Here is a 24,822-nt window from a genome sequence, read left to right on the forward strand (position 1 = left end):
CTTCCATATGTTATGGGTTGACCATAAAAGAAAAAATTATGTGTTTAAAAGCAATGGTTAATGAAGGGGAAACCTTATGGAGAGGGATAAATTTTGAGGTTGGGACTGACATATACACACTACTATATATGGAATGGATGAGTAACAAGGAGCTACTGCACAGGGAACTCTACTCAGAACTGCAGGGACCTACATGGGAGAAGAATCTGAAAAGGAACGGACACATGCATAACTGATTCACTTTGCTGTACACCTGAAAATCATACAATATTGCGGATCAGTTACACTCCAATAAAGTCTTTCTTAAAAATTAAAAAAATAAAAATAAAACAATGGTTCTGACTACTACATATTTGAGTCATAAAAAACAAAGACTAAGGAATTCTCACTGAAGGAGACTAAGTGCAATATGGGATCCTAGATTGGACCTAGATCAGAAAACAGGAAACAGAATAGGAAAAAACAAAAACAAAACTGTGAAATCCAAATGAATGTTGTAATTTAGGTAACAGTCTGTACCAAGGCAGTTTTGAATACTGCAGTCTGGTTATGGACATAGGAGAAGCTGGGTAAAAGGCAGATATAAGTCAACTCCCTATAGTATCTGTTTAATTTGTAAACATAAATTCCTAACTCATAAACCCAGAAAGTTTAAGACAAAAAGACCATACTATCAAGGTTCATCATGGAACAGTTTCACATCCATCTATTAGGAATGTCCTAAAGCAAGAAAATAAATATTACAGAGCTTCTTTTAAATCCAGTCACAGAACCTGTATCAGATGAGGCATCAGAAGGTATTTCCACCAAAAGCAAATGTTTAAGTTGTCCTGGCATACTGACAAATGTCACGATGATGAAACATAATCAAGTTTATGAGACTTTACCAATAATCTACCAAGTTTCAAACAGCCCTGATTAAAGGACATAAAATGTACTGAATCTTAGTGCAAGGAGGGGAGACCCTACTTTTAAAAAGTGAACACAATAAAATCTATGGACAAACAGTAGAATGTACATAAATTAGTTGAGTTCTTTTTTTTCCCCTTTTTCAAGCCACGCCTGCAGCACAGAAGCCAGGAACAAATTGGAAGGGTCGAATTGGAGTGTAGCTGTCGGTCTACACCACAGCCACAGCAACAGAGGATCCGAGCCGCGTCTGCAACCTACACCATAGTTTGTAGCAACACCAGATCCTTAACCCACTGAGTGAAACCAGGGATCAAACCCACATCCTCAGGGACACTATGTTGGGTTATTAACTCACTGTGCCACAAAGGGAACTCCAGCTGAGTGAGTTCATAGTCTACAAAAAAATACTTTTTGAATATAAGGTTTCAATACTCAGCAAATGTTTTTCCAAGGCAATCAAAGTATATTATTAGAATCTATCCTTTAAAGCAGGGGTCAGAGCAAGCGGCATTTTCATCCAACCACGATCTAAGAATGGTTTTTACATTTTTAAAGGGTTATAAACTAAAAAACAAGAGTGACAGAGTCCTCTGGCCTACAAAGCCTTAAATATATGCTATCTGGCCTTTTATAGAAAAAACTCTCCAATCCCTGCTTTAAGGTAATAACTTAGTTATTATTAATTATAGTGTCCAATGTGGACACTATACCCTGAAATCACTCTTTCTCATCCACAATTTATTAAATTATTTCTTTCTTTTTAGCTGTCTTTTTAGGGCCACATCCATGGTATATGTAGGTTCCCAGGCTAGGGGCAAATTGGAGCTACAGCTCCCAGCCTACACCACAGCCACAGCCACACCAGATCCAAGCCGCATTTGCAAACTATACCACAGCTCACGGTAACGCCAGATCCTTAACCCACAGAGCAAGGCCAGGGATTGAATCTGCATCCTCATGGATAGTAGTCAGGTTCATTTCCACTGAGCCATGGCGGGAATTCCTTAAATTATTTCTGTACTTCAGCCAAAATTAAATCCAAAAAGGTTTTAAGATTTGAAATGAGAAATCCTACAGAAGTTATTGCCGATGCTGGAAGCAGTCTCAGGTACGACCATAATAAAAGGTTTAAATTTCACTGAAAATTTTCTATATTTCCAAGAAATGTCACCTACTCAAGGATATTCTATTTTAGCATGAGACCCAAAGAAAATCATCAGACATTAATAGCTACATAACAAATCATATCCTTCGAAATCTTCTGCTAACTTAACACTGATCAATGGAATTCCCTTGTGCAGTTGGTTAAGGATCCAGCATTGTTACTGCAGCAGCTTGAGTTTCTGCTATGGTGCGGGTTCAATCTCTGGCCCAGAACTTCCACATGCCAGGAGCACAGCCAACAAACCTCCCCACCCCAAACCCCACCCAGCAAAAGACAATGATCAAAGCTGAAATTTTCCCATTACTTCAAAGGGTCTATGAACTGACATTCTATCCTTTCACTCATTACAGGAAAACTGTCTTCACCCCAAAGCAGTTGTGATTAAGCAAATTATTTGTAAACTATGAACATACCTCTCACTTCAGAATGTTAAGTATATCTTTTGTTTCAAAATATATTTATACCATAGTGAATCAAAAAAGCTTTTATGTGTAAAGAATTCACATTACTTTTATCTTTCAAATTACTCCTTAAATTCTGAAAATTAACTTACTATGGAGTATAAACTTCATGTAAATAGTAAGACAGAAAGAAAATTACCAGGTACCCCAAAAGATCCTCCTTGGAGAGTTTTAATAGTTCTACTTTTTAAAGTCATTTGGTTATCTGCTCCTCACTTTACAAAACATGAATCACCCAGATTTCAAGTTACAATGGGTAACTTCATTCAGTCAGAGTAAATTCAGCCCTCACTTGGAATGGGAGCACCACTGATGATCGCTTTCACATAGATGAGCTTCGGTTTACTCACTTATATGAAAAGGATTCATCTATTAGTTTTCTACTCAATTTATCTATCCCAGGAATCCTGATACTATAACTAAAATTTTAAAAGACCACTTACGACCTGGCTCATTTCAAACGCAATCTGCAGCAGCCCATCCCTCACACAAATGTGCTCCAATGGTATGTACAGAAGAACACACACACAAAATGAGAGGCAGAGTATAGGAAAAAAAAGGAAAGAAACAAGGATATTACCAGAAATTAGCCTCAGCATATCGCAACACTATCACTATTGTTTAACGTGAATATATATATACATATATTTATAAACTGAGAGAAACCCTATGTTTCTTTCATCCCATCTTCCCCCAAAGCTGATGAAATCACTCCCTAAAAGAAGTCTTTAGGAGTTCCTGTCGTGGCACAGCGGAAACCAATCTGACTAGGAACCATGAGGTTGTGGGTTCAATCCCTTGCTTTGCTCAGTGGGTTAAGGATCCAACGTTGCCTTGAGCTCTGGTGTAGGTCGCAGACTCAACTCAGATCTGGCATTGCTGTGGCTGTGGTGTAGGCCAGCAGCTACAGCTCGGATTCAACCCCTAGCCTGGGAACCTCCATATGCTGTGGGTATGGCCCTAAAAAATACAAAAAAAAAAAAAGTCATTTTTTCCAATAATCAAATTTAGCACCTCGCACATACTTCTTGAACTTGAGAGAATAAACAAAATCCAAAGATAAGAATCACTAGACTTACTTTCCTAGAGCTCCTGACTGCCCTTGCACAAAAGAGAGGCTGGGCCCTCTCCAGCTCCAGCGGCAGGCAAGGGAAGCTAAGGGCCAGCAAAAGAGGCCTGTAACAGTCTAAAGCCCTCTTCAGACCCTTTCTTGATGGGAGTCAATTATGGAATTTTCCTAAATTTGAATTTCAAATAAAGGCCCTTGAATTTGCAAGAAGCAAGTACTCTGAGTCTTGGAGGACCCAGTTAAATATGAAAAAATCATATTTTTTCATATTTAATATTTTCAACTCCTTGAAAATATCTGCCTTCAAAGATACTTGAAAATCCAGATTAAATAACACAAGCCAAATAACCAAGTAACTAAAAACAATCAATGGAAAAAGTTTCCATACGGAAAGTGTTGTAAAAGACACAGTTACAAAGATGTCAAATGTTAAGAACCAAGTAGTGAAAGGGCTTACTATCAAGATTTTATTTCTTTTTCACAGAATAAACCGTAAAAGTTCATTAGTTGGCTGAATCATTGCAACAAACAGAACTCCAGGAAAAAAGGAAAAGTTCAAAATAACCCTCAACAAGCAAAGTTTTCAGCAGCAAACTTTCAATTTACCATAATCAAGAAATACTGAATGTGCCTCACTTCTGCCTTGACTGCAAGTTCAAGGTTTTCAGGAGCAGCATAGCACAAGGGGCCCAGAGGTGTTTTTACTAGGAAACCAGTGCCTCTAGCGCTGCCAACTGGGATGACCCTATGACTTTCAGTAGCTCAATTTCCTCAACAACTGAGACAGTTGTTCTAGAAAAATAAGCCACCTCATCCAGAACCCTCAAGCTGCACAAGTGCAGAGAGAAGTGCCAAGTTCAGAAAGATCAGCACAGACCCAATCAAGTCAGAAGGAGTGACCTAAGGCTTTCCTTCATGCACTTTCGCACCCCAAGAAAATCTCCACCTTTCAAGCTCAGTTTCCCTTTAAGATTTAAAAACTCAATTATTTCAGGGAGCAGTTCCTATCATCCCAGGCCTGCTCTGACCCAGAAGTCTTTTTTCTTCACGACTTTCATGCTCCCTGTTCTCGACCAGAGCTGCAGTGAGATGTATAAAAGCTACTGGGAAAGTGGACAGCACTTCAAAGACATCAGGCACTACTTTAAAGAACGTATTCGGAAAATCTCACTAAATTCGCATTAACGAAAAGCTGTCAAACCACTGAATTTTACACTTTAATCGGTGAACGCATAGCATATAAACTATATTTCATAAAGTTGCTAAAAGATAAGAAATACAGGGCTGCCAACTGATAGGAAGAGGAAAAAAACGTATTCTTCAGGATAAAGGCAAGAGACTAAGCTCTGATCTATTTCAACTCTTAAAATTAAACAAAATGAATGGCTCCCTGTACAAACAGCAGAGACTAAACAAACTCTCGTTTGTGGTGCGATCACTGCATCTTAAAGCCTTTTTCAAAAGAAAACAGCCTAAGAGGGTAGTTCCCCCCATGAAAAACTTCAAGTTTGAGACAATCAAAAAACATAACTAAATTAATGTGCTCTTCTCCCCCGTGGCTACTTCCACAAACGATATAATTACTACTGGAATATCAAATGATTAAACTTGCCACCAGAGAAGACTACAATGTAAAACCGAGTAGCAACTGACAGCAAAACCTCGGAGAGTGTATTCCCAATAGAAATCCTACCATTTCGTGCACCGTATTCCAGCTCTAAGTGGCTTGTAAATCACTTGCAAGGGAAGGAAGCCCCTTCCCCCCTACTCAAGCCACCCCAACGCGGGGCGTATTTTATACCAAAAATGCCGCCCTCAGTCCCCCGGCACCGCGGAGGGCAGAGGCCCGCGGTGCTCCATGGCGCCGGACAGAGGCCCAGGGTCGTGAAGGCCTTTCCCAAGGAGACAGTGGCTTAGCCCGACCGCGCACGAGTACCTCATGCTGTAGGCGCCGGCGCCCAGCTCCTGCCCGATGCCCGAGAGGCTGGCGTCGAAGTCGTGCACCAGCCCAGACTCGATCACCTCGTCCATCTTGAGCACCCAGGCCATCTTCCGGCCTCGCCGCCGCCCGGCGCGCAGCGCGGCCTCCGCAAGCGGGGCGAAGAGGCCGGAGCTCCGCGGGCGCGTCCTGGGGGAGGGCGCGGGTGAAGCCTCCGGCGGCGCGGCGAATGGTCACCAGCGGCGACCCGGGCAGCGTCCGGAACAAGAGCAGCCGGGGCCCCGCGGGCAGGGAGCGGCGAGCCCGGCGAGCAGCTGCAGCGGGAGCGGCCGGGCCGCCGGCAGCGCCTCCCTCCCGCGGGCGCCGGCCCCGCGCCTCATGCCGCCGCCGCCCACCCCCTGCGCCGCTAGCGCTGCCAACGCCGCCGCCCGCCCCGCCCCGAGGCCCCTGGCCGCATCCTCCCCTGGACCGCGCGGGGGCGGGAGCTCAGCCCGCCCGTCACCCGACCCCCGGCCTCGACCCTCGGCCCGCCCGCCCAGGCTCTAGCGTCCCGCCGCCCCGGCCAACCCCGCCGACGCCGCTCCGTCGGCCCAGATGCTGGCTTCGCTATGGCTCCGGCTCGAGCTCGCTCCCCGCTTCCGCCTCCTCCGGCCCCACCCCGGCCGCGCCCCCGCCCCCGCGCTCGCCCGGGGCTCAGGCCCGCCCCGCACCGCCGGGGATTTCGCGGCACTCCCGGAGCTTAGCGGTGGAGGAACTGTCGCGCCGCGCAGCACGGCCCCGCCCACGCCGCAGGTTCCCAGCCCCCGCGGCCGGGCGGCCTCCCTGCACACCACCCCCAGGAAGAGGCGGGGCCAAAAGGGCCGTCCGTTTCCGCCCATCCAGAAAAGCGGGCTGACTGACAGGCGAACTGAACAATAATGGCAGGTGCCTGGTCTAGGCTCCCGTGAGTCTCTGCCCTGTACTAAAAAACCAATCAAATTCTTCTTCCTCCTGGGCGGGCTCAAGGACCAAATTTGCTGTCAAAAGAAAGAGTTCATTGAGTTGAACTGGAGGAAGCCTCCATACTTGTGAAGGTGCTTTGATCCCGTGTGGTCTTTGTGGGTAGTTTCTGGGGTTTTGCCCACGCTATAGATGGAGAAAGCAGTTGTGAGTTTAGCCAATAGACTCACACCCTGTCTTGGGAACTAAGAGACTTATTGGGCAAAAAGTCTTGACTGACCTGAAAGCAAGCCAATCAATGCTCCCTAGAAAGGGCTCCGGAAAGTTCCTTCAACAGCTTATTGCCCTGAGCAGTTAGGCTAGTTAAAGCGGGCGTTCAGTAGCAGGAACAGTGGGCAGTTGTGCTGTTGTTGCTGTTCAGGATTCTGGGGTTCCCTGGGCTTAGGCGATTCTCACCCAGGGTCTCTCCTGTGAGTGCGGTCAGGTGGCTGAGGCTAAAGTCTTGTCAAGACTTCGATACTCAAGCTTATTGGATGCTGGCTGTGGACTGGGACCCCACTTGGGCCTGTTGGAAAGCCTACACAGGCCTTTCCACGAGGTCTTGACTTCCTTCATAGCGTGGCAGCTGGGCTCCAAAATCAAGTGTCTCAAAAGACGGGCAGTAGAAGCTGCTGGGTTTTTAGGACAAAGATTCTTTGCTTGACCAAACTTTAGTCAAGCTCTTGATCTTCTCCTAGTCCTATCTGAGCCCTTACTTTGTAAAATTCAATTTTAGCAAGAAAGTGTAGGTACACTCTATTTGCATATCTGATCAGGTTCTTAGCCTTCACCATCCCCCAGGTGATGTCTGATCATCCTGGCTTGCCTTCAACAAAAAAAATCTTGTTACTTGGGTTTAACAAAAAACACCACTACCCTGTTGTTTCTCTTAGTAATTTTCCATCTGCTGACGCCCTCCCTATTCCCTTTACCATGCTTTATTTGGGATTGAGTCCAGTCTCCCCCACTGCAAATCCCACTGCAGTGCTCTCTGTACCTGTAGGAATGGTCCTAAATAAAGTGTGCCTTACCATCTTTTTTTTTTTTTTTTTTTTTTTTTTTTTTTTGTCTTTTTGCCTTCTCTAGGGCGGCTCCTGTGGCATATGGAGGTTCCCAGGCTAGGAGTCTAATCGAGCTGTAGCCACCGGCCTATACCAGAGCCACAGCAACTTGGTATCCCAACCACCTCTGCAACCTACACCACAGCTTATGGCAAGGCGGGATCCTTAACCCACTGAGCAAGGCCAGGGATCAAACCTGCAACCTTATGGTTCCTAGTCAGACTCATTAACCACTGTGCCACGATGGGAACTCCATGTGCCTTACCATCTTTAACAAATGTTGAAAATTTTTTTTTGGGCTGCTTGGGGCTGCATGTGCAAGTTGCAGGGACAGAACCTGCACTGCAGATGCTACCTGAGCCACAGCTGCAGCATCACCAGATGCCTAATCCAATGCACCACTTGGGAACATACTGAATTTTTTTTCTTTAACACTTCTTTTCTGGAAACTGATAGAGCATCTTTATTCTACACTGTATTCTATTAGTCAAACAGCCACAGGATCACATTGGGAAGAAAGTTAAATAATTTGGGGCTCATGTTTTAAAGCTTCCAGAATCCACCCTCAGGACACAATGTTTTACATTCTTTCCACATGCAGTATACACTCATCCCTTCCCCAGACCCCTGTAAAATTTTCATTCCATCATAGCATTAATGTCCAGAATCTTGTGAGGTCCTTGAGTAGATGAAGCTCTTGGATGCAGTTTCTTGAGTGTAAGTCCAGTGGGTCCTTCTGGGTAGGAAGGTCTGTGCATTAAAAAGACAAGGACTCTGGAGTTCCTGCTGTGGCACAGTGGGTTAAGGATTCGACTGCAGAAGCTCAGGTTGCTGTGGAGATGCCCGTTTGACCACTGACTCAGGAAATTCCATATGCCATGGGTGCAGCCAAAAGAAAAAATAAAAAATAGACAAGGGATCTGTACCTACCAAGAGCATGTTCATAACACTCGAGAAGGAGAGAAGCATGGGAAACTGTGCATCTATGGGCATTTCCCTTCAGACAGGAGTGAAATAGGAAGTTCCCTTGTGGCTCAGGGGTTAAGGACCTGGCATTGTCACTGCTGTGGCAAGGGTTTCATCCCTGGCTCAGGAACTTAGGCATGCAGGCAGGCATGGCCAAAAATAAAGAGTTTTAGTGGCTCTTTCCTCCATCCACTGGGCTCTTAGCTCCACCTTCGAGTTATCCTTCCAGTACTATAAAAAGTAGCCCATGTTCTCTCAGCTTCCTCCTGTCTGTAGTTGTGCAGGAGTCTGAAGACCTCCCAGGAAGTTTGCAGGCCTAATCAAGTAACTGGCAATATTTGTGTAGTTAGATTTCAGAATTTCTATGGACTAGTGTGACTACCATGTGCCTTTCATTTCTCTCCTTTTTTTTCTTTTCAAACATGTTTGAAAATACAATAGAAGGAAAGGACCAATTTACAATAAAATTTTAAAAGATAAAAATTTACACTTAACATAGTGTGAAGAACAATGTGAGCAAAATTTTTAGATTCTTAAACCAAAGGTATATTGAAAATTTTTAAAATTACTACATCAAGGGGGTTCTGCTATGGCACATTGGAAATGAGCAGTATCCACAAGGATGTGAGTTTGATCTCTGGCCTTGCTTAGTGGACTAAGGATCCGGTGTTGCCATGAGCTGTGGTGTAGGTCACAGACATGGCTCAGATCTGGCGTTGCTGTCTGTGACTGTGGCATAGGCTATCAGCTGTAGCTCTGATTGGACCCTTAGCCTGGGAACCTCCACATGTTGCCCTAAAAAAAAAAAATTAAAAATACTACATCCAGTATTTTAATGGTAGTTCTCCTTAAGCTAACCAATAAATTTAATATGATTCCAATAAAAATACTAACAGATTTTTTTTTTTTTAGGTCCACACCCACAGCATATAGAGGTTCTCAGGCTAGGGGTCTAATCAGAGCTGCAGCCACTGGCCTAAGCCACTGCCACAGAAATGCCAGATCTGAGCCGCATCTGCAACCTGCACCACAGCTCATGGCAATGCTGGATCCTTAACCCACTGAGGGAGGACAGGGATCAAACCCATATCCTCACGGATACTAGTGTGATTCATTTCCCTGAGCCATGACGGGAACTCCCACTAACAGAATTTTTTAACTGGACACAGTGATTCTAAGATTTATATGGAAAAATAAATGAGGAAAGACAGTCCCTAAAATTTGAAAAAATCAAAAGATATTAAGACATTATAAATATTTATAAACCTAAATATTTAAAAGACCATGGACAGTATGAAAGCATTCCAGTTCTCCTGTATTCTTCATCTATACATGGTTGGTATGGTCATTTTTTTTAATGATTTTTATTTTTAGCATTATAATTGGTTGACAGTGTTCTGTCAATTTCTGCTGTACAGCAAAACAACCCAGTCACACATATATATACATTCTTCTTCTCACATTATCCTCCATCATGTTCCATCACAAGTGATTAGATAAAGTTCCCTCTGCTATACAGCAGGCTCTCATTGCTCATCCACTCCAAAAACAATAGTTTGCATCTATTAACCTCAGACTCCCATCCATCCCACTCCCTCCTCCTCCCCATTGGCAACCACAAATCTGTTCTCCATGTCCATGAGTTTCTTTTCTGTGGAAAGATTCATTTGTGCCCTATATTAGATTATAGGTATAAGTGATATCATATGGTATTTGTCTTTCTGACTTATTTCACTTAGTATGAGAACCTCTAGCTCCATTCATGTTGCTGCATATGGCATTATTTAGTTCTTTTTTGTGCCTGAGTAGTATTCCATTGTTTATATGTACCACATCTTCTTAATACATTCATCTGTCAATGGACATTTAGGTTGTTTCCATGTCTTGGCTATTGTGAATAGTGCTGTAATGAACATACAGGTGCATATATCTTTATCAAGAAAAGTTTTGTCCAGCTCTATGCCCAGGAGTGGGATTGCTGGATCATATGGTAGTTCTATATTTAGTTTTCTGAGGTATTTCCATAGTGTTTTCCATAGTGGTTGTATCAATTTACATTCTCACCAACAGTATAGGAGGATTCCCTTTTCTCCACACCATCTCCAGCATTTTTTATTTGTTGACTTGTTTATCATGGCCACTCTGACAGGTGTGAGGTGGTACCTCTTAGTAATTTTGATTTGCATTTCTCTAATAATTAGTGATATTGAGCATTTTTTCATGTGCCTGTTGGCCATGTGTATATCTTCTTTGGAGAAATGTCTATTCAGGTCTTTTGCCCATTTTTCAATTGGGTTGTTTCGTTTTTTTGCTGTTGAGTTGTATGAGTTGTTTGTATGTTTTGGAGATTAAGACTTTGTTGGTTTCATCATTTGCAAATATTTTCTCCCATTCAATAGGTTGTATTTTTTTTCTGGTTTCCTTACTGCATAAAATCTTATCAGTTTGATTAGGTCCCATTGGTTTATTTTTGCTTTTATTTCTCTTTCCTTGGGAGTCTGACCTAAGAAAACATTTGTATGGTTAATGTCAGAGAATGTTTTGCCTGTGTTCTCTTTAGGAGTTTGATGGTGTCTCATCTTACATTTAAGTCTTTAAGCAATTTTGAGTTTATTTTTTTGTGTGGTGTGAGGGTGTGCAGGTTTCATTGATTTGCATGCAGTTGTCCAATTTTCCCAGCATCATTTGCTGAAAAGACTGTCTTTTTCCCATTTTTATATTCTTACCTCCTTTGTCAAAGATTGACTGTAGGTGTCTGGGTTTATTTCTGGTTCTCTATTCTGTTCCATTGTTCTGTACATCTCTTTTGGTACCGGTATCACACTGTCTTGATTACTGTAGCTTTGTAATATTGCCTGAAGTCTGGGGGAGTTATGCCTCCTGCTTGGTTTCTGTTCCTCAGGATTGCTTTGGCAATTCTGGGTCTTTTATTGTTCCATATAAATTTTTGGATTGTTTGTTCTAGTTCTGAGAAAAATGTCATTGGTAATTTTCTAGGGATTGCATTGAATCTATAAATTCCTTGGGTAGTACGGCCATTTTTGATATTAATTCTTTCATGGAATTAATGGAATATCTTTCCATTTATTTGAATCCTCTTTAATTTTCTTGATGAATGTTTTATACTTCTCAACATATAAGAAAGGAGCTTATTTCGCCTCTTTGGTCAGATTTATTCCTAGGTATTTAATTTTTGGGGTTGTGATTTTAAAAAGTGTTGTATTTCTGTAATCCTTTTATAATATTTCATTGTTAGCATACCGAAATGCAACCAATTTCTGAATGTTAATCTTGTATCCTGCTACTTTGCTGAATTTGTTGATGAGTTCAAGTAGTTTCGTGTGGAGTCCTTAGGGTTTTCTATATATAGTATCATGTCATCTGCATAGAGTGACAATTTTACCTTTTCTCTTTCAATTTGGTTACCTTTTATTTATTTTGCCTGATTGCTGTGGCTAAGATTTCCAACACTATGTTGAATAAAAGTGTTTAGAGTGGGCATCCTTGTCTTGTTCCAGATTTTAGGTGTGGTCAGTATTTTAAAAATTACTTGGTTTAAAAATATGTAGAGGTATTGTCTAAATTCATTTTCCTAATGATTCATGATGTTGAACATAAGACAATAAAAGAAATGTGTTGGAAATAAATACATAATTAAAAGAATGTGCATTGATAAATGAATAGATGATCAAGGGAAGAGAATGAAAAAATATGGAAAAAGATGAATATGCATATGGATATTTATTATGCAATAAAAGCTGGCATCTCAAATCATGGAGGAAAATGGAGTATTCAATAAATAATTTTAGATTCAACTTTTTTTTTTTGCTATTTCTTGGGCCGCTCCCACGGCATATGGAGATTCCCAGGCTAGGGGTCTAATCGGAGCCGTAGCCACCAGCCTACGCCAGAGCCACAGCAACGCGTGATCCGAGCCGAGTCTGCAACCTGCACCACAGCTCACGGCAACGCTGGATCGTTAACCCACTGAGCAAGGCCAGGGACCGAACCTGCAACCTCATGGTTCCTAGTCGGATTCGTTAACCACTGCACCACGACAGGAACTCCTAGAATCAACTTTAACCATCTGAAAAACATGCCAAAATAAATTTCCAGCGGCTTGAAGTTTTTTTTTCCACAAAAAATGATTAAAAGGATAGAAAACAAAATCATAAAACACTGCAAGAAAAATTAGAGACTAATTTTAGTCCTTTTTTTTTTTTTTTTTTTTTTTTGGTCTTTTTAGGGCGCCACCTGTGGCATATGGAAGTTCCCAGGCTAGGGTTCAAATTGGAGCTGCAGCTGCTAGGCTACACCACAGCCACAGCAATGCCAGATCTTTAACCCACTGATCGAGGCCAGAGATTGAACCAGAATCCTCATGAATATTATTCAGGTTCTTAACCCACTGAGCCACAATAGGAACTCCAAGAGTGCCTATGTTCTATGAACAGAGTAAAGGTGTAAACAGATAATTGGAAGCCAGAAAGGTGTATTGTAACAGATTGGCTATGGTACCAAACCAATTTCCTTATGTTCAGCCACACAAAGTACAGTTCGCAGTCTCCCTTCCAATGCTAGAGGTGACCTTGTAATTAAGTTCCAGCCAAGGGAAGACAGGTGGAGGCATCTCCTGCCTCTTCCAGGCCCAGCTATTTAAATTCTCCCTTGGGATTGTCTACACTCTCTTTTTCTTCCTTGATCATCAAGTCAGATGCAAAGTGTCTAGTGGAGGACTGTGAGGCCTGGCAGAGGGTGGAGGCACCCCTTGGGCCACAAGAGCTGGATCCCTGTATGTTTCCATGCAGCAGATGCCCTGGGCAAAGTGCATTACATGGTACATGAAATAAATGTTGAAAAAAGCCCCTGAAATTCTGGAGATGTCTGTTGAAGCAGTTAATTTTTCTGCATAATCATGGGTTTAGCTACCTGTATTTGTTTCCTCTTGCACTGTAACAAATTACTGGGCGGATTAAAACAGCACACATTTATTTGCTCACAGCTCTGGAGGTCAGAAATCCAAAATCATTGTCACTGAACTAAAGTTAAGGTGTTGGGGAAGTTCCCCGGTAGCCTAGTGTTTAAGGATCTGGTGTTAAAACTGCTGTGGATTGGGTTTGATCCCTGGCCTGGGTACTTCCATTTGCCACAGGTGTGGCAAAAAGAAAAAAAAAAAAAAGTGAAGGTCTAGAATTCCCGTTGTGGCGCAGCAGAAGTGAATCCGACTAGGAACCATGAGGTTTCGGGTTCGATCCCTGTCCTTGCCCAGTGGGTTAAGGATCCGGTGTTGCCGTGAGCTGTGGTGTAGGTCGAAGACTCAGCTTGGATCTGGCGTTGCTGTGGCTGTGGTGTAGGCCAGCGGCTACAGCTCCAATTAGACCCCTAGCCTGGGAACCTCCATGTGCCATGGGTGCGGGCCTTAAAAAAAAAAAAAAAAAAAAAAAAAAAAAGTGAAGGTCTTGGTAGGGCTGTGTTTCTTCTGGAGGTTCTAAGGGAGAATCTGATTCCTGGCCTTTTCCAGTCTCTGAAGGCTGCCTGCATTCCTTGGCTCCTACATCACTCTGACCTCTGGCCATCACATCTACTTCTCTTACCCTGACCCTCCTGCTTCCTTCTTTCACTTGTAATGATCACATTCAGCCCACCTGGATAATCCAGAATAATCCCTAGCTCAACATCCTTAAATTAATCATATCTGCAAAGTCCCTTCTGCCAAATAAGGTAACATTCACAGGTTCCAGGGACTAGCAAATGGGCATCTTTTGGTGCCATTATTCTACTACTGGTGAAATAAAATAATTTTAAGTCAGGAAAAGAACTTTTTTTTTTTTTTGCTTTTTAGGCCCACACCTGCGGCATATGGAGGTTCCCAGGCTAGGGGTCTAATTGGCGCTGTGGCCAGCCTATGCCACAGCCACAGCAATGCTGGATCTGAGCCGCATCTGTGACTTACACCACAGCTCACAGCAACGTCAGATCCTTAAGCCACTGAGCAAGACCAGGGCTCGAACCTGCGTTCTCATGGATGCTAGGCAGATTTGTTAACCACTGAGCCATGACGGGAACTCCAGGACAAGAACTTTAAAAAGAAAAAATTTTTTTGGCTGCGGCATGCAGCGGCTTGATGTGGGATTTCAGTTCCCAGACCACAAAGCCAGCCACAGTGGTGAAAGTGCCAAGTCCTAACCACTAGACCACCAGGGAACTCCCAAAAAATTTTAAACATAAAATTCTCTGCCACTACTCCTGCCCCTTTTGTGTGTATTGTGCATGTGCATTATACATTAACTAGAATCATTTAGAAAATACAGGCAGGCCGACTAGCCACAAAAAAAAAAAAAAAAAAAAAAAAAAAAGAGAGAGAGAGAGAGAAGCAATTTCCTCCAGAAGCCAGAAAGCCTTGGAAGATAACATTCCTTTCTCAATACTGTAAGGGATCACAATAACTCACTACTTGCCTTGTTGGACTCTGTAAACTGTCAATATGTTGCTTTAATATATAACTGCTTGTCTCAAGAACTTACATAACTGTGCTGTGAGCTCTAATGGGTGGAACAGTCCTCAAAGCCTTCTGAAAAACTGACTCCCAGATTATAATCCTCATTTTGGTTTAAATTAAACTTTTCACTACTTTTTCTGGTTTGTTTTGTTTTCATGGCCACACTCCAGCATATGGAAGTTCCCAGGCTAGGGGCTGAATCAGAGCTGCCGGTGCTGGCCTATGCCACAGCCAAAGCAACACCAGATCCTACACTGCAGTTTTCAGCAATGCCAGATCCTTAACCCACTGAGCGAGGCCAGGGATGGAACTTGGATCCTCAGAGACACAATGTGGTGTCCTTAACCCACTGATCCACAATGGGAACTCCTCTATCACTTTCTTAGATTAACTATTGATGAGTTTTTTTTTTTTTTTTTGGCCGCACCCACAGCATGCAGAAATTCCAAGGTGAGGGATCGAACCCATACCACAACCCCAGCCGCTGCAGGGACAATGCTAAATCCCTGACCTGCTATATGCCATCAAGAATACTCCTACTGATTAATATTTTCATCGACACTTCCATACTCTGCTTTCTTCACCTCCTTGCTCAATATCCTGCTCTGTACGGTGTTCACTGGCCAGTGTTTGTAAGATTCCATCACATCCTCACCTTTTTCATCCCTCTTCCCTGATTCTTTTCCTTAATCTTTATCACTACACTAAGTATGCTATATTTTTCTTATTTATTTTTTCTTTTATTTTCTTTTGGGGGAGGGCATACCTTTGGCATATTGAAGTTCCCAGGCTAGGGGTCGAATCGAGCTGCAGCTTCCAGCCTATGCCACACCCACAGCAATGCCAGATCCGAGCTGCGTCTGCAACCTATACCACAGCTCACAGCAAAGCCAGATCCTTAACCCACTGAGCAGGGCCAGGGATCAAACCCACATCAACAGGGGTACTATTTGGGTTCATTAACGCTGAGCCACAAGAGGAACTCAAAGAGCTTTTTTTTAAAATTTATTTTTTTTTCCTTTTTTGGCTGCTCTGACTGTATATGGGGTTCCCAGGCTAGGGATCAGATCTGAGCTGTGGTTTCGACCTACACTGTAGCTGCAGCAATGATAGAACCTAGGCTGGGAAATCAAACTCGTATCCTGGTGCCACAGAGACACTGCCAATCCCATTGCTCCACGGCTAGAACTCCCAACCTTTTTTTTTTTTTTTAATGGAAAGGAATCACACTTGTAGTATTTACTGCTCAAGAAAATTTGACTCGTAACTTGGATCAGACGACTTGATATTTTACCACTGTACAACATACATTTCATTGCTAGAGGCTGGGTGATCTTGGGATGTAGTGCTAGAACTCCCAGGATTGTAGTTAATAAATTTGTGCATGGATTTCCTATGAGAATGTGTAACATCGACAACAAAAAATAGCTGCTAACTGGAACGATTCAAGGCGGAGCTCATACATCATTTAACAACTGCTAAAATGAAAGGGATTCTGAAATCAAAGAACTATGCAATGTAAATAACATCAGCACTGTTTATCATAAATGCCTCTAGATCAATGCTTCTCAGATGTTAACATGCCAATGAACCATACGCAGTAACATGCATATGAGTTACCTGGGACCTTGTTAAAAACAGAGATCGTGGAGTTTCCATCGAGGCTCAGCGGTAATGAACCATACTAGTATGCATGAGGATGAAGGTTTGATCCCTGGACTAGCTCAATGGATTAAGGATCTGGTGTTGCTGTGGCTGTGGTGTGGACAGAGGCTATAGCTCTGATTTGCCCCTAGCCTGGGAAATTCCATATGCTGCAGGTGCGGCCGTAAAAAAAAGCCAAAAAAAAAAAAAAAAAGGTACAGATTCTGATTCAGTAGGTCTGAGGTGAGGCCTGGGATTCTGCATTGATGAATTTCTGCCTGATGCTGATTCTGCTGGTCCATGGAATAGCAAAACTTTACAAGATATGAAAACCAGAAATTTCAAAGGTGGTACTTCTCTTGCAGGAAATGTGTTAAAACCAAAAACTGGGACCTAAAGAATAGGTCTGCCCAGGTTGTAACCATTATGGGATCTCCGATGTGGTAAGGGGTTTTCTGAACTGAAATACCACTTTTTTTGGACTAAACATCATACATGAAAGACTGGTGTTTGTAATATATAAATAAAAGTTGAACTATAGAGGCAGGAAAACAAGCAGACTGGGCTAAGGCAGCAGAAGAAAACACCAGAAGGCTTAGTTACCTTTTTGGTAGGATAAGCTTTGTCTATTTTTTATTTATTTATTTATTTTGCTTTTGTTTTAGGGCTGCACCCACAGCATATGGAATTTCCCAGGCTAGGCATCGAATCGAAGCTACAGCTGCCAGCCTATGCAACACCAAAATCAGGCAGCATCTGAGACATACAACACAGCTCACGCAACGCTGGATCCTTTAACCCACTGAGCAGGGCCAGTGATCAAACCCTCGTCCTCATGGATACCAATTGGGTTGTTTCTGCTAAGCCACAATGGGGAATCCTAGGATAAGCTTTTAATAAAAATATATATATAGAGAGAAAAAACAACAAATATAGTAAGTCATACAATTAAGACATACCCCACATCTCAAATACTCTTTTTTTCTCTGTTCCTCAATTCCCTCTGTCCCTGTATCCCAGGTTTGCAATCTTTTAGACTTCCATTTTTTAATTTTTATTTTTAATTACTCAATGAATTTTATTACATTTATAGTTGTACAACAATCATCACAACCTAATTTTATAACATTTCCATCCCAAACCACCAGGGTATCCCCCCACCCCCTAACCTGCCTCATTTGGAAAACATAAGTTTTGCAAAGTCTGTGAGTCAGGATCTTTTCTGCAAAGAAATTCATTGTGTCCTTTTTTCAGATTCCGCATGTGATAGCATTTGATGTTGGTGTCTCATACTGACTTCACTTAGCATGGTAATTTCTTGGTCCATCCATGTTGCTGCAAATGGCGTATTTCTTTCCTTTTAGTGGCTGAGTAATATTCCATTGTGTATATGTAGTTCATCTTTACCCACTCTTCTGTCGATGGACATTTAGGTTGTTTCCATGTCTTCCCTATTGCATACAGTGCTGCAATGAACATTGCAGTACATGTATCTTTTCTAAGACATGATTTTTTTCTTTTTAGGGCCTCAACTGCGGCATTAGGCACTTCCCAGGCTAGGGGTCAAATTGGAGTTACCCGGTGGCCTACACCACAGCCATAGCAACACCAGATCCAAGCTGAATCTATGACCACAGCTCACAGCAACACTGGATTCTTTAACCCACTGAAAAAGGCCAGGGATAGAACCCATAATGGCATGGGTCCCAGTCAAATGTTTCTGCTGCACCATGACAGGAACTCTGAGACACGGTTTTCTATGGAGAGATACGCAGGAGTGGGACTGCTGGATCATATGGTAATTCTATTTTAGTTTTCTGAGGAATCTCCATACTGTTTCCCACAGTGGTTGCACCAATTTACATTCCCACCAACAGAGTAATAGGGTTTCCTTTTCTATACACCCTCTCCAGCACTTCTTGTTTGTAGATGTTTTGATGATGGCCATTCTGGCTGGTGTATGGTGGTACTTCATAGTGGTTTTGATTTGCATTTTTCTAATAATGAGTGATGTTGAACATCTTTTCATGTGTTTTTTGGCCATCTGTATGTCTTCTTTGGAGAATTGTCTGTTTAGATCTTCTGCCCATTTTTTGATGGCGTTGTTTGTTTTTTTGGTATTGAGATGTAGGAGGTGTTTATAAATTTTGGAGATTACTCTCTTGTCAGTCGCTTCATTTGCAAATATTTTCTCACATTTTGTGGGTTGTCTTTTCATTTTGTTTAGAGTTTTCCTTTGATGTGCAGAAATGTTTAAGTTTAATTAAGCCCCATTTGTTTATTTTTGTTCTTATTGTCATTACTGTAGGAAGTGGATCTGAGAAGATGTTGCTGTGGTTTATGTCAGAGAGTGTTTGGCCTATGTTTTCCTCTAAGAGTTCTATAGTATCCTGTCTTATATTTAGGTCTTTGATGGATTTTGAGTTTATTTTTGTGTAAGGTGTTAGGGAGTGTCCTAATTTCATTCTTTACCTGTGGCTATCCAGTTTTCCTAGCACCACTTATAAAACAGGCTGTCTTTTCTCCATTGTGTATTCTTGTCTCCTTTGTCATAGATTAGTTGACTGTAGGTGCGTGGGTTTAATTCTGGGCTTTCTATCTTGTTCCACTGATCTATATTTCTGTCTTTGTACCAGTACAATTTGGTTTTGATGACTGTAGCTTTGTAGTATAGTCTGAAGTCAGGGAGCCTGATTCCTCCAGCTCCATTTTTCTTTTTCAGGATGTCTTTGGCTATTCTGGGTCTTCTGTGCTTCCAAACTTTAAAATATTTTGTTTGAGTTCTTGGTAATTTGATAGGGATTACATTGAATCTGTAGATTGCCTTGGGTAGTACAGTCATTTTGATAATATTAACTCTTCCAATCCACGAGCATGGTATGTCTTTCCACCTATTTGTGTCATCTTTGATTTCTTTCATCAGTGTCTTATAGTTTTCAGAGTACAGGTCTTTTGTCTCTTTAGGTAGGTTTGTTCCTAGGTATTTTATTCTTTTGGATGTGATGGTAAATGGGATTGCTTCCCTAATTTCTCTTTCCGATCTTTCATTGTTAATATATAGAAATGCCATCGATTTCTGTGTATTAATTTTGCATCCTGCGACTTTTCCAAATTCACTGATGAGCTCTAACAGTTTTCTGGTAGCATCTTTAGGATTCTCTAGGTATAGTATCATGTCATCTGCAAATAGTGATAGTTTTACTTCTTCCTTTCCAATTTGGATTCCTCTTATTCCTTTTTCTTCTCTGATTCCATGGCTAGGACTTCCAAAACTATGATGAAGTGTAGTGGCGAGAGGGGACATCCTTGTCTTGTTCCTAATCTTAGAGGAAATGCTTTCATCTTTTCACCGTTAAGAACGATGCCAGCTGTGGGTTTGTCATATGTGGCCTTTATTATGTTGAGGTAGGTTCCCTCTGTGCCCACTTCCTTTTTTTCTTTTCTTTTCTTTTTTTTTGGGGGGGTCTTTTTGCCTTTTCGAGGGCCATACCCATGGCATATGGAGGTTTCCAGGCTAGGAGTCTAATCCGAGCTGTAGCTGCTGGCTTACACCAGAGCCACAGCAACTCGGGGATCTGAGCTGCTTCTGTGACCTACACCACAGCTCATGGCAGCGCCAGATCCATAATGCACTGAGCGAGGCCAGGGATCAAACCCACAACCTCATGGTTCCTAGTTGGATTCATTAACCACTGAGCCACGGGAACTCCTATGCCCACTTTCTGAAGGGTTTTTATCAGAAATGGGTGTTGGATTTTGTTAAAGGCTTTTTCTGCATCTATTGAGAGGAACATATGGTTTTTATTCTTCAGTTTGTTAATGTGGTGCATCACACTGATTGATTTGTGAATATTGAAGAATCCTTGCATCCCTGGGATAAATCCCTTTTGATTATGATGTACAATCCTTTTAATGTTTGCTAGTATTTTGTTGAGGATTTTTGCGTCTATGTTCATCAGTGAATTTGGCCTGTAATTTTCTTTTTTTGTTGTATCTTTGTCTGGTTTTGGTATCAGGGTGATGGAGGCCTCATAGAATGAGTTTGCGAGTATCCCTTCCTCTGCAATTTTTTGGAATAGGTTCAGAAGGATAAGTGTTAGCGCTTCCCTGTTTTATGGAATTCGCCTGTGAAGCCATCTTGTCCTGGACTTTTGTTTGTTGGAAGTTTTTAAATCACAGTTTCAATTTCAGTTCTTGTTATTGGTCTGTTCATCTTTTCTATTACATCTTGGCTTAGTTTTGGAAGATTGTACTTTTCTAAGAATTTGTCCATTTCTTCTAGGTTTTCTGTTTTATTGACATATAGTTGTATGTAGTAGTCTCTTATGATCCTTTGTATTTCTGTGATGTTCATTGTAACTTTTCATTTCTAATTTTATTGATTTAAATCCTCTCTCTTTTTTTCTTGATAAGTCTTGCTAAGGGTTTATCAATTTTGTTGATCTTTTCAAAGAACAAGCTTTTCATTTCATTGACCTTTTCTATGGTTTTCTTTGTTTCTATTTCAGTGATTTCTGCTCTGATCTTTATGATTTCTTTCCTTCTGCTAACTTTCGGTCTTATTTATTCTCTCTCCAGCTGCTTTACATGTAAAGTTAGGTTGTTTATACTTTTTCTTGTTTCCTGAGATAGGCTTTATTGCTATAAACTTTCCTCTTAGAACTGCTTTTGTACTGCATCCCATAGGTTTTGGAATATTATATCTGTGTTGTCATTTGCTTCCAGGTATTTTTCAATTTCCTCTTTGATTTCTTCAGTGATCCATTGGTTGTTTAGTAGCATTTGTTTAGTCTCCACGTGTTTGTGTTTTTTGCAGTTTTTTCTTGTTGTTGATTTCTAGTCATAGAGTGTTGTGGTCGGAAAAGATGCTTGATATGATTTCAATTTTCTTAAAGTTACTGAGGCTTGATTTGTGGCCCAGGATGTGATCAATCCTAGAGAATGCTCTGTGTGCACTTGAGAAGAATGTATATTCTGTTGCTTTTGGATGGAATGTCCTATAAATATCTATTAAATCCATCTGGTCTAGGGGAGTTCCCGTTGTGGCTCAGTGGTTACCAAATCCGATTAGGAACGATTAGGTTGCAGGTTTGATCCCTGGCCTCGCTCAGTGGGTTAAGGATCTGGCGTTGCCCTGAGCTGTGGTGTAGTTTGCAGACGTGGCTTGGATCCCGCATTGCTGTGGCTGTGGCGCAGGCCGGCGACTACAGCTCCGATTAGACCCCTAGCCTGGGAACCTCCATATGCCATGGAAGCAGCCCTAGAAAAGGCACAAAGACAAAAAAAAAAAAAATCTATCTGGTCTAATGCTTCATTCAGAGCCTCTCTTTCCTTGTTGATTTTATGCCTGGATGATCTGTCCATTGCTGTAAGTGGGGTGTTAAAGTCCCCGCTGTTACAGTGTTATTGTTACTTTCTCCTTTTAAGGTTAGCAGTTGCCTTATATATTGAGGTGATCCTATTTTGGGTGCATATATATTTACAATTGTTATATCTTCTTCTTAGATTGATCCTTTGATCATTATGTAATGTCTTCCTTTGTCTTTTTAAGGTCTATTTTGTCTGATATGAGTATTGCTACTCCAGCTTCCTTTTGATTTCTGTTTGCATGGAATATTTTCTTCCATCCTCTCACTTTCAATTTGTATGTGTCCCTAGAAGTGAAGTGGGTCTCTTAAAGACAGCATATATATGGGTCTTGTTTTTGTATCCATTCAGCCAGTCTATGTCTTTTGGTTGGGGCGTTTAGTCCATTCACATTTAAGGTAGCAATTGATATGTATGTTCTTATTGCCATTTTATTAACTGTTTTGGATTTGTTTTTGTTGCTCTTTTTTCTTTCTTTGTTCTCTCCTTCTCTTGGTTTGGTACTATCTTTAGTGTTGTATTTGAGTTGATCTTTCTTATTTGTGTGTGTATCATTGTAGATTTTTGGTTTGCAGTTACCCTGAATATTTGATATGAGTCTCTCTCTCTCTTGTTTTGAATTGTTGGTCTCTTAATTGCAAGTGCATCTCCAGTGTCCTGCATTTGTACTCTCCTCTTCTCATGAATTCTTATTTTGGTAGCATATTTATAAATGAATGATTTCCTACCTTTACTGTATGTATGCCTTTACTGGTGAGCCTTGTCATTTGTGGTAATTTTGTTTCTAGTTGTGGCCTTTTCTTTTCTGCCTAGAGAAGTTCCTTTAGTATTTGTTGCAAAGCTTGTTTAGTGTTGCTGAATTCTCTTAGCTTTTGCTTATCTGTAAAGCTTTTGATTTCTCCTTCAAATCTGAATGAGAGCCTTTTTGGATAAAGTAATCTTGGTTGGGGTTTTTTTCACTTTAAGTATATTGTGCCACTCCCTTCTGGGTCTGCAGTTTCTGCTGAAAAATCTGCCAGTAACCTTATTGGGATTCCCTTTTATGTTGTTTCTTTTCCCTAGCTGCTTTCAGTATTTTCTCTTTGTCTTTAATTTTGGTCAGTTTGATTAATGTGTGTCTCGGTGTATTGCTCCTTGGGTTTATTTTATATGGTGATTCCTGGATTTGAGTGAGTGGTTCCTTTCCCACGTTAGGAAGTTTTTGGCTATTATCTCTTGGAATATTTTTCCTGTCCCCTTCTCTCTCTCTTCTCCTTCTGGCACCCCTATAATATGGATGTTGGAGCGTTTAACATTGTCCGAGAGTTCTCTGAGACTCTCTTCATTTCTTTTCAATGTTTTTCCTCTTTTCTGTTGTGCATCAGTGATTTCCACTAGTCTGTCCTCCAACCTTGCTTATTTGTTCTTCTGCCTCCTATATTCTGCTGTTGGTTGCTTCTAATGAATTTTTTAATTTCAGTTATTGTATTTTGCATCTCTGCTTGCTTACATTTTAAATCTTGTATTTATTTGCTCAGTGTTTGCTGTAAATTATCAATCTTTGCCTCCAGTTTATTTCCAATGTCTTGCATCATCTTTATCATCATCAGTCTAAAGTCTTTTTCCTGGAGCCTCATAATCTCTGGATCACTTAGCTGTTTTTCTGGTTTTTTTTTTTTTTCTTGTTCCCTTATCAGAATTATAGTTCTCTGCCTTTTTATTTTTACAGGTTTTTGTTGTGGTCTCCTTTTTGCAGACAAGAGAATTGTAGTCTTTCTCACTTCTGATGTATGCCCCCCTTGTGGCTCAGGTAGGTACAGGGGCTTGCTGTAGGCTTCCTGATGGGAGGGAATGATGCCTGCCCACTAGTGGGTGGGACTTTGTCTCTGGGTGAGATTAGAGGTGCCTGTGTGCCTGTGTGCTGTGGTGTCTGGGTGAGGCTGTGATCCCACCTGGATTATTATTTGGGCTGGGGCTTTCTCAGCGCTGATGGGTGGGTCCAGATTTTCCCCAAATGTCACCTCTAGAGGAACACATGCTGATGAACATTCCCTAGTCCTTTGCCTCCAATGTCCTTCCCCCACAACAAGCCACAGTCGTTCCTTATTTTCCCAAGAGATATTCCAAGAACTGCAGTCAGGTCTGACCCAGATTCCTATGGAGCTTCTGCTCTGCCCTGGGACCCAGTGCACGTGAAAGTCCATGTGTGCCTTTCAAGAATGGGGTCTCTGTTTCCCCCAGTCCTGTGGATCTCCTGCGCACAAGCCCCACTGGCCTTCAATGCCAGATGCTCTGGGGGCTCTTTCTCCCAGTGCCAGATCCCCACACGTGGGAGTTTGATGTGGGGCTCAGAACTCTCACTCCTGTGGGTGAGTCTCTGTGATACAGCTACTTTCCAGTCTGTGGGCTTCCCGCCCAGTGGGTATGGGGTTGATTACATTGTGTAATCGCCACTCCTACCATCTTGATGTCTTCTGGAGTAGGATATCTTTTTGAAAGTTTCCAGTCCATTTGGTTGAAGGTTGTTCAGCATTTGGTTGGTTTTCTGGTTTTATGGGAGAAGTTGAGCTCCAGTCCTTCTATTCTGCCATCTTAATCCTGTCTCCTCCAGGTTCGCAATCTTGAATGTACCCTTTTCCCCCCTCACTTTAAAATCATATATTGTGGAGTTCCTGTTGTGGCTCAGTGGAAATGAACCTGGCTAGTATCCATGAGGACTCAGGTTCGATTTCCAGTCTTGCCCAGTGGGTTAAGGATCCAGTGTTGCTGTGAGCTGTGGTGT

The 24,822-nt window shown here is 41.9% G+C and overlaps 1 protein-coding gene across 7 annotated transcripts in view; it reads right to left on the minus strand.

Annotated features, from left to right (window-relative positions):
• Window positions 1–6,377, minus strand: part of UBP1 (upstream binding protein 1) — a 72,635-nt gene extending 66,258 nt beyond the window's left edge. For 4 of the 7 annotated variants that reach the window (XM_084987617.1, XM_084987615.1, XM_084987620.1 and 1 more), the window contains exons 1-2: window positions 6,114–6,177; window positions 5,544–5,735 (exon numbers count right to left, since the gene is read on the minus strand). In XM_084987617.1, coding sequence (XP_084843743.1) covers window positions 5,544–5,656 — 113 coding nt within the window. In that variant the 5' untranslated portion in view covers window positions 5,657–5,735; window positions 6,114–6,177. Of the gene's footprint in view, window positions 1–5,543; window positions 5,905–6,113; window positions 6,178–6,256 lie in introns of those variants that run through there. The other 3 variants (XM_084987618.1, XM_084987616.1, XM_021071558.2) reach the window with 2 other exon arrangements.
• Window positions 6,378–24,822: the final 18,445 nt, after the last annotated feature.

This window comes from Sus scrofa, chromosome 13, assembly GCF_054392235.1.
Source record: "Sus scrofa isolate SSC_HxYL_T2T_F1_AM1 chromosome 13, Sscrofa_HxYL_maternal_Yorkshire_Landrace_v2.0, whole genome shotgun sequence".
NCBI classification, from domain to species: Eukaryota; Metazoa; Chordata; class Mammalia; order Artiodactyla; family Suidae; genus Sus; species Sus scrofa.